This window comes from Aulonocara sp. 'chitande type north' Nkhata Bay, linkage group LG23, assembly GCF_057382095.1.
Source record: "Aulonocara sp. 'chitande type north' Nkhata Bay isolate Kocher_YH1m ecotype deep benthic linkage group LG23, A_spYH_male_GT1.1, whole genome shotgun sequence".
NCBI lineage: Eukaryota > Metazoa > Chordata > Actinopteri > Cichliformes > Cichlidae > Aulonocara > Aulonocara sp. 'chitande type north' Nkhata Bay.
In genome coordinates, this window is record NC_141365.1 from 16,630,570 (window position 1) to 16,641,087 (window position 10,518).

The following is a 10,518-nucleotide window of genomic DNA, read 5'->3' on the forward strand; positions in this document are numbered from 1 at the left end:
GAATGGTTATAGAATAGAATCTTGACAAAGGATTGTGCTTCATGACTAGCAAACAGAGGTTATAGTCTACATCAGGGGTGCTCAATACGTCGATCGCGATCGACCAGTCGATCGCAAAGGTAGTATTGGTAGATCGCATGGCATTAAAAAAATAGATGCCAGCCTATCATCCATCCCGTCACTTGATTGATACAGGGAAGCCAGTCAGATGACATCAGATTTTTTTCTGACGCTTAGGTCGCTGCGCATGCGCAAACAGCGGCGCGAAGTGTAGTAAAACTGACAAGCTAGTCAGCGAGTTAACTCCAATTTTTAGCTCTCGGTTTTTTCTCTTAAACCTGGCCGTCAGCAGCTACTGTCCGGACTATGCATCCCTGGCTGATTCAATTCAGTGCAAGTCATCAGAGTAAACTCAGGTAATGACAAAAAATTTACATAGTTAATTGTGTTGTGAAATATTGGATATTGCGGTTATGCATGTATATACATTGTAGATATAAAGAATCCTCAATATATTTATAAATAAGTATATGTTTTGGATTTTTGTAGTGGGTAGATCATTTTGACTTGGTCATTTTATAAGTAGCTCACATGCGGAAAAAGTGTGAGCACCCCTGGTCTACATTGTCCAGAGGAAATTAACTTTGTGTCTCTGTAAGGTCTCAATGTCCAAAAACCAGTTCTTCCAACTATCTCCAAACCAGTCAGACTGTATTCTCCACCCCTCTATAACTACATCACAAACTGTCTCAAAGAATGGTTCAATACAGTCCATCCTGTGCCACGCAACCTGAAATCAAACATGAGTCAGTTCGCACGAGAAGCTTACCTGTTCTGCTCCTCGAGCTTGGCAAGTAGCTCCACATCATCAGGACTGAGCTGGGCCGGCGAGGATGGGGAGAGGCCAGGCGAGGACAAAGAGGTGGAGGAGGAGGTAGCAGTGGTCTGCAAGGATGTGGGCGTGGCCACCTGGCTAGCCATCTGACTGACCGTGTGGGACACCGAGTTCTTCACCCATGAGAGAGTAGAACTCAGCTTACCAGCAACCTTGTCTGTCGCCACCTGCAGAAGATGAGAAGCATGAGCCCAAGCCTTCTGAAATCTCTCAGTTTCATCAAAATACAGTATTAAACACTTTCACTAACCACATCCTAGTCTGAACTACACCACTTAACATCACTTCCAGTCACTTACATGAAGCCTACATTTACAAAGAATTAAATATTTATCAAAACATCTTCCTCCTGATAGAATATCAATACATCCCAGCAGCCTTTAGTGCTACATTATCAGCTTTGTTGGAAGCAGCGCCAGGAGTCAGTGTCAGCTGGATCGATACACCTGCTTAGTTTACAAAGTCAGCATTGGCAAACAAATCTGTCTCTTTCTGATACCACAATCAATACTTTAAATGACTTGCTCGTATTCCAGTAAAGGCGCGTTGACCAAGGACGGGATTAAAATAATTCTGTCACAATTCTGGAGGTTCTTAAAATGATGTTCTGTGGATTTTATTTACTTTATAGGAGAAACATTATGCTTTTACTTGCATATTTGCAATATGTGCGTTACAATGGTTGATGCTCATATTAAAAAAGGTCCAAGTTTTAGATAATGAGGTCAGTACACGTGCAAGTAATCTGTACGAGACAAATGTTCAGTTACAGACAGTTTAGCTGTGAACACAGAAGCTCCAGTTTGTGGGGGATAGCCAAACACCATTTATCCATTTAAAGTGGAGGTAACCTTCAAAGGACAGGAGCTAAAACTGAGGAGCTGCTTCAAGTCAGCGCATGAAAAGATTAATGATTATTTTGAAGTATAAATCAAGAAACCAGTTGGAGAATAAAAATATATATGGTGTAGGAAATAAGAACAATAAATCCCTTTAAAATAAAGATACTGCTTTCTTTATCTGTAAACATTACTAATGCACAAGTACCGTCCATTCTTTTTGGTCATAACTGACATTTCAGGTTTACCGAGGACGGGATTTTTGTGCACTACATGCCACACCACTATAATCGGTGACAATACTGTCTCTGTTTCACTGGACACTACTGACTGCAGCATGAAGAATGGCTCAAAGCAACACTTGGAAACTGATAATCTATTATCATAAAGAGAGACTATACTGGATAAAAATAAGAAAAGAAGAACAACCATCAAATAACAGCATAAAATGAATGCAGGACATCTTAAATCCACTCCTACCTGCTACTCCAAACAATCCAAGCTACAGCTGCTTTCCATGAGGAAATCCAGCATGCCTTCATTAAAAAGGACAGCTTAAATATTTCAAATCCAACGCAAAAAGTATTCCACTCTTAAGAACCTTTGATCGACTCAACGACACACGGTCCTTTAGTCATATGATGATCAAACTCAGAAGGGGTCAAAGTGCTCCAAACGACCGGCTTCCTTCAAGTGAAACAAGATTAGAGCAGGAAGCATATCACTGTGCTCAGCAGAAAGAAATTCACCTCACACCTGAGAAACACTTTTTAACTTCACCTTCACCCCGACAGGAAGTCTGGATACTGAGACCTGACAGGAAACCAATCATTTCAAAAACTACCCTGAAAAAGATGACTAATTTCTCTGTATCTAGTATCACATCATAGGAGGAGGGACAATTTGTGGTAAGTGTGGTGATAGGAATGAACTATGGTGCACACTGAAAGTGTCTTAGCTAAGCTTTTTTTCCTCCTGCCAAGAGAAACAGCCAGACTTCGTGACAATATAAGAAACCGTCCTTTAATATAGTATCTTCACTATGAAATGATTTGATGTTATTGAGCTTTGGATACCACTGACGTGAAATGCAAATCTGAAGTAACAGATCTAAAAAGGAAACAGAACAGTTTTTTTTTTTCAGTCTCATTTCACCACAAACTTAATGTATATGACATCGAGCAGTCATCTCACAAACAGGAGCAAAACTGCAATGCAAAGATTACAAAAAACAAAAACAACTCACTATCTGAGAGACTAACTACAGCAATGACTACCAGTAACACTTTCACTTTGAAACCATTAATCAATCATTATTATAAACTCAATCACCCAAAAAACAAACAAAGACCACGAACAATATGCAGAGAAAACACATTAAAACTCAATCCATCACATATACAATGCAAAATTAAGGACACAACAGCCTGTACGTGTTACACTATCGGGCTATTGGCTCAAACTGCTCTAACACAACTGTGTCAGCTTAGAAATGCAATGCCCTCTCTGCAGCGCATCCTATGGCACTGTCTGAAATCTTATTATTTTGTTTGTTAATTTTCCCTCTTTGGGCAACAATGCATGCTGGCTCCCTAAAACTGCACAAACCCTTGCTCCTTCAATATCATCTGTGTAGGTCCTCAGTCATCCAGGTCATGGTAGCCTAAGGAGCTTGAAAAGACGGCGACTGGACTTTGCTGGTTCACTCAGCTGTTTACGCATAGTTTAGCATCTCTACTCTGAATGACTAAAAAAAAAAAAAAAATGATTTATCCCACTGAATATGAAACATCTAGAAAAACAAAGATGCTTTACTTTGTCATAAAAGACATAGCATCTAATATAAACAGGGGCCTGTGCCAAGTCTATTCTGGAACAGAGAGAAACAGGAAGTTGATACACCAACTTTACTATTTTCATAACACCACCCAGCTGCTGACCTGTCACCGTGGGGGACACATTTACTGACCTTCATCGGCGATATGACGACAGAGCTAAACAAACAAATCCTCATTCTGCAGCTCTACAGTGTCTCTGCATTAAGTCAACATGGATGGAGAACAAAAAGACATCCGAACACACAGAGGGTAACATTAACCTTGCAGAAAAACAAGACAAAAGCAGCAAAGGTCTGTGCAATGAGCGCACTCCCACAAACACGTGAAGGGTTATTTAAAAAGAGGAGCAGAGAACAAGGCAGGTAAAATATTAACCATTTACTATAACTAAACCATGAGTGCATCAACGAATTCATTTCCATTTGATTTGTGAAATCCTACTAAAAATGACGGTTTGCATGACCATAAAGACCACTGGCCTTTACATCTACCACTAAGCTTTTTCCAGTCAGTCCAGCACTCACAGGACAACTTTCAACAGCTGTTGAGACCTGCATAGAATGAGTTACTAAAACCAGCACTAACTGATGTGAGCAGTGCAAGGTCTCTGTCAGATTTTACTCAGCCCATTTCAGCAATCAATCAAACAAACAATCAGCAAAATGAAGCTTAGAGTCCAATCAATTCATTCATTCAATTACAAAACAAAGCATTGGCAGTACTGCTCCTTGATCGGAAAATCATGATAAATATTTGAATTACAGCCACGTGAATCAAATTTAAAAAAAAAAAACTACCATAAAGATAGACATTATTAAAAGAACATCTTAACAAATTTATTCTTTGTGAAAACTTAAACTGTCAGGGAATCATTAACTGATCCTGAGAAATGGACCTCTCTAGGTTTTATCTTGCATGGAGGTCTCTTTTAACTCAAAGCTTTGTGCATCACTGAAATAGAATACACTAAATGTGTAAAGTGAACATCTAGCCTTTTCAAAACTGATGTAAAACCTGGCTGATGTCACACAATCGTCAGCCATTTACATTGGGTAAAACCCATGTTATTTCCTGACATGCACTGGAGGATTCCTATAACCCAGCTAAATTGTGAATCTCATTAATAATGAGAATCATTGAAAAAAGTAAAGCTCAAAAACAAATCCTAGTGTATTTTATATTAGATGTTTCTGTCAGGATATACAAGCATTCTGAGAGTAGCAACTAAAATGTAATCATCTCACGACAGGACATGCTTAGACAGATGCCAATGTCCAGGTGGCCTTAGGAGACATTCCTTCCAACAAGGCACGCCAACTGCAGCAAGGCCTCTCTATAAATCCTGGATACAGAGATTGTTGCTTCTTTTGTTTGCCAAAGAACTCAAAGGGGCCCTGAGATGCAGTGTGCATAGCTAATGAAACCCACAGAAAGGCCAGAAGAAGGCGTTAGGGAATAACTTCATGGGGAACTGAGAAAGACCACAAAGGCAGAAGCATTTACTGTCTTTACTCAAAATGAACAACACCTAACAGACAACTCTCTTAGCTCAATGTAAAGCTTGAAGTTTCAGTCAAGAAGATATTTACAGTCACTCGGCTTTCGTGTTCCCATTTCTAGGAGGGGAATTACATCAAATTTGTCTGGCTGAGCATGAGAGACCCAAATCTCAGAGGAGAAAAAAAGTCCATGTGCTTTGTGAGGGTGTTAAAACACAGGCCTGACTTATAATAACACACACAGACACACACTCTGAGGTGGGAAGGCCTTTGACTTCACACACACAAGTGCAGATTTTCCCAGTGTACCATCAGCATTTCAATGGTCTTGCTGAAGGCTATTCTTCAACGTGCACCCACATAATGAGAGCTACATTTGGCCCACAAAAATCTAGCATTACAGTAGTGTGGGAAATCATATGTGCTGGCAGCAGCTCATTTTATATAATACCAGTACTTAAATTCCAGCAATGGATGGTTTATTCACTGGGAGAAACAGCTACAGCCAATCTAAAACATTAACTATAAGGCTTTTTTGTCTTGCTTTTTTATATAAATATACACTAAATATAATATAAATATAAGTCCAATCTGCCTGATCATACTTATTAAATAAATGAGGATAACATAAACACCAGTTAGTGAAATTGTGGGGAAGAAGAGAAAAACTCACAAGGGGGAAAATGGTGGCCGGGGGGGATCAAAACACTGAAACTACACTGAAGTGACAGCATTACTGATTTGTGGCTTTTAGGATTCTCTTTCTGAGCTACACAAATAATGTAATGCATTACTGGTGATTGTATTTGTAGGTATTATCTTTGTTTTGATGCGCCACAGGGTGGAAATCATAGGCTTAACTGGATGCATTCAGTTAGGTACTGCAGTTATAAGATTTCTCACGGGCCACACGCTAATATAAACACACCTGACACATTGTTTACAGTAATAATTACAGCTTGGCTTTTCGTCTCACGACAAGTTAAATGTTACTTTTTGTTTTCAGTACTAGTTGTTGGCGATAAGTTCTCTGAGGGAGAAAACCACTGTAATCTGTGTAAAATGACCAAAAATGGATTCAAATGTACTTTTTTCTTGTTCAGCCACAGGCACATACATAGAGTGTAGGTGGCGAGTACATAACACGATCATCCTCTGCTTCGCTTAGTCACACACGATTTATTGTAACTCCTTGATCCATGTTCTCCAAGGACTCTTAAATATGGGGGTCACAGGAAAGTTCTTGAAGCTTCATGTCCCCTGGGTTCACAGATTTGACTTGCTGACATACAAAAAGAGTGAGAAGTTGTTATGTGTTTGTTGGGAATTTGGCAATTGACACCACATGAGCCAAAGTTGTTCACCGATGCACTGTGGCTCAAACTAGGGCTGTTCGATATAAAATATATATCGGATGACGATATAAAAACGTCTATCGTTTCATTTTACGCTATCGTTTGTTTCGTGGTGTTGCAAAATAAACTGTTTGCATATTTTTTTCATCGTTTTGATGGTCACTGTAGTGGCTATATTAATTTCTTAAAGTTCTCTCTTTCTCTTATATTTAATATAACCACACTAAGGACAGACAAGCACCTGCTTTATGGGTTGTCGTTAGCAACAACGACGGTAAAACCATCGCATGTCCGCTTGTTTATTTTCCACATAAACCTTTCACAATAAAGCTCAAGATCCTGTTGAGAATTTTCAAAATAAACGGAATCACGTGAAAAAGTATGCACAGTATTGACGGATGAGAAGCAAAAAAAGAGTCGTCAGGTGCTAAAAAATAAACCTTAGATTCAAACATTAGAACAGGCTTTTCCCCGCAGCACACCGTGTAATAAATACTCACAAAGAAAACGGTGGCAGTTACAACCTGTCTAAAAATGTGTAGTTTCATGCATCGGTTAAAACACTCGACTCCGGGTACAAGACGCCCAGCTGGAAACACTTCACCTACCCGAGATTCACAGAATTTACAGAAAATATTAAAATATTAAATTTTTTGTGATTTATATCGTTATCGGAAGATAGATGTTTTATATCGGGATATGAGATTTTGGTCATATCGCACAGCCCTAGCTCAAGCTACAACAAAAAAATAAATGCTAATCTGAGGTAAATGTGTATTGAAACTGATTATTTATTATTATTTATTATTTGTGTATTGAAACTGATTATTTCAGTGAAATGATGAGCTAAGTACAGGTAGAGGAAACGATTATTATACTGGCATATTGGCAAATAAAATGACATTGATAGCTGATATTTATCCTTTGTGTCACATCAATTTCCACCTGGCCAAATGATCATAGCGATATTAGCAACTTTTCTCTTCTCTCTCACATAGTTTGTTTGTCATCTCTTTTCTCCTTCTCTGAACAGTTAAGGTAGATAGCCCTTCCTCACTAAGTCTGGATCTGCTGGTAAATTCTTCCTGTTAACAGAGTTCTTCCTCCCCGCCATTTTCAAGCTCATAGGACATCTGTGATCGGTACGGTTTTTACTCTAATATTGCATGGTCTTTGGTGACGGGAAGACCATGCAATATTAGAGTAAAAGCCTAAGGTGACTTTTGTGAATTGGCACACTCTATATTAAACTAAAAAACACAGTCTGCGCATCCCTCAATATAATGCACTGTATTAGGTTATTAATCTGGCAATATTATACATTTAGATCAGTTTAAATTGCTTTAGGAATTTAAAGTACGAATGAAATGCACTTTAATTGAGTCTGGTGACGTTTCTTCCTGTTATAATAACTTCTGGTGGGTTAAAAGTCCGCTTGATCTCTACTTTGAGAGCTGTTGCAACTTGCAAGTCACTTCTTTGCAGCTGGACTGACGCATATGCTTAGCTGCAACACAGCCAACACTACTGCTGAGCAGTTTAAATCCTTTGCTTAGTCTACTGACACACACATAATATTGTTTACCTATCAAAAACACTTTAGGGGACGGGCAGTAAGCTGAGTACAGATGCATTAGACGCCGAGCTCCCGATTCCTTTTATGGCTTGCTGATGTTGTGAAATGACGAAATGGAGATCTAGCATCAAATGCAACAGTATGCACACTGTATGTCTTCCAGAAGGCTCTAAAGTCGACGCCTCGGACAACACTACAGGAGGTTACATGTTGAATAAATGTGACTTTAACAGACACTACCCTGCAAGAATAAATACACTGCTTATCAAAGGATGAAGTGTTTTTTAGGTTTGGGTTTTTTGTTCCAGGCGATAGCCAGAGTCCTTTATAAAGTAGTTTGGAGATCAACAGCAAACATTTAACACAAGCAACAGCGCCAACAAGCCGTGATACACGCTGATACTAAACCGCAGTTTTTGAGTTAAGTAAAGCTAATCTGCTTTACTTTAAAGTAATGTCGCATTGTTCACGTTAACAGTCACGGGTGAGAACTAAGATTTTACGAGTTACTGATCGTTCCAGTATTTAGACATAGCCCGAAAATAGCAAGAACATCATTTACCTTGAACCGTCTTTAGCCACACGCAGCAGACGTCGCCTGCTTCCCATGCACGAAAGTGTGCTAGTCCTGATACTATGAGAAAACGACAGGTTTTCACACGGTTCACCCAAGTACATATGTTACCCAAGATAGCCTAGATCGGTTTCCACTTGAAAGCTAGCCAGCGTTAAGTTAGCTCGTTCCCATTGACTCTTGGGTCCAACCCATGCAGCCGTAATACGTGTACACAAATGTCTGCGGAGCTGGGACAGACGGCGGCCTACCCGAGTGTTTACATCCCACAGAGCATGCCTGATTTGGAACAATACTGACACCAAGCGTTCAAACAGCGCAACTGCACCTCCAATACGTCATTTCTTTCATTCGTTGTTAAAAAAAAAAAAGAAGTATAATTTTAAAAGGGAAAATCATGCATTTGTTATAGAAAATATTGGAATTAAGTCACGTTTTTCTTCCCTATGTTCCTTGTGAATAGCTTTAAGATCATCAGCTAGATTGATGATGACAGATGATTTAGCTGTGCTTCTGGCTGTACCCGAGGACGTCAATACTTTTGCTCTTTATGATCACTCTCCGCGGCAACACAAACTGTACAAACACAACTAAAGTGACACCTTAAACCTGCTTGCCAGGACAGGTTTTTCACATTATGTTAAATATCTTGTTCAAAAGCTGGTTAGTGAATTAATTAAGTTTCATTAACAATATTTATAAACTAAGAGTGAGAGTGAGTGAGAAGTTGTAACCTGTTTATAAAAAATATGGATAAGACATTTTAAGAAACAAAATACGTAAAGAATCCTGTTATCAAAGACAGAAGCAGATACACATGAAAGATCTTTGAAAGGAATCAAAATTATAAGGCTGTATTAGGTTTGTCTAAGTATAATTATGCCTTTTTTCCTTATTTAAATTTAGCTCCAAAGTGTCATAACACGCTACAGAATGCACAAGGCATTCAGGGAACAGGATATAAAAAAGCAAACCATTCACACACATTCAAATTAGGCTCATGTGTCTTTTTGCCAACGATACGACAGACATCACCTCATGTCATGTCTGTTTTTCAACAGCTTCTAATTTGGAACCAGTGTGTCTATACAATGTAAAATCTTCAAGTCAAAGAAAAGAGCTCCACACATATGTTGTAATGCTTACCTAATTTTCTTACCTGAAATTCATTGCTGAGAGAAAACTACCTGTGTTAGATGAAACCTGGAGGTACAAACACTTTGGTTGTTATAAATTTCAGTTAAATAATCTTATCTTCATTGAAAAATCAGAAAAAGACCAAAAACAAGTCCAGAAAAAACTCTGGTGTAAACCTTTAAAAACGACTTTAACGTATGAGGAAATATTAATTTGAAAAATATCTATAATATGACACCTCAATCAAAGTGCCTTCAGTAGCTATATGTAGCTCATAATGCAGCAATCACTTGCTCTGGTAAAAATATGACTCGACTGACTAGAATTACATACCATGCACTCATGAAACCTACTTTTCAGGTTTCACATGAGAGCAGTGACGCATTTCTTTTGTTGACAAGCTGGACACTCCTTCCTCGATGACAGTGGCTGAAAAGCAGCTCGAACTGTAGATGACACTTGGCAACACCACAGTGAATAGGCTTCTAACTCTGAGACACCGTCAACAATGACATCTCAGCCCGTCAACCATAAATATTTACATACTTATGGCTACACACCCAAATTGTAATGCACACTATTAGGGTAGATTATGACGAAACAGTTGAGTCACAGAGACCTTAAAATAGATGAGAAAGTTGGCTGGCTTTTTATAAATAGATCTTTATAATGTTTTGTGCTAATATTGGCTGAGCCAGCAAAAAGCCAAATTATTGTGAAGGAGCATCATCAAACTGTGACTTTGCTTGTGTTGTTTGCAGTCACACACTCCTAACTGATGTCTACAGTTATCGCTCAATTTTTG

General features: G+C 38.8%; 1 protein-coding gene across 3 annotated transcripts in view; it reads right to left on the reverse strand.

Moving 5' to 3' along the window:
• Positions 1-8,838, reverse strand: part of evi5b (ecotropic viral integration site 5b) — a 44,582-nt gene extending 35,744 nt beyond the window's left edge. For 2 of the 3 annotated variants that reach the window (XM_086284749.1, XM_086284746.1), the window contains exons 1-2: positions 8,565-8,837; positions 830-1,062 (exon numbers count right to left, since the gene is read on the reverse strand). In XM_086284749.1, the coding sequence (XP_086140875.1) occupies positions 830-981 (152 nt within the window). In that variant the 5' untranslated portion in view covers positions 982-1,062; positions 8,565-8,837. Of the gene's footprint in view, positions 1-829; positions 1,063-8,564 lie in introns of all 3 variants that reach the window. The other variant, XM_086284747.1, reaches the window with a different exon arrangement.
• Between the last annotated feature and the right edge of the window lie 1,680 nt (positions 8,839-10,518).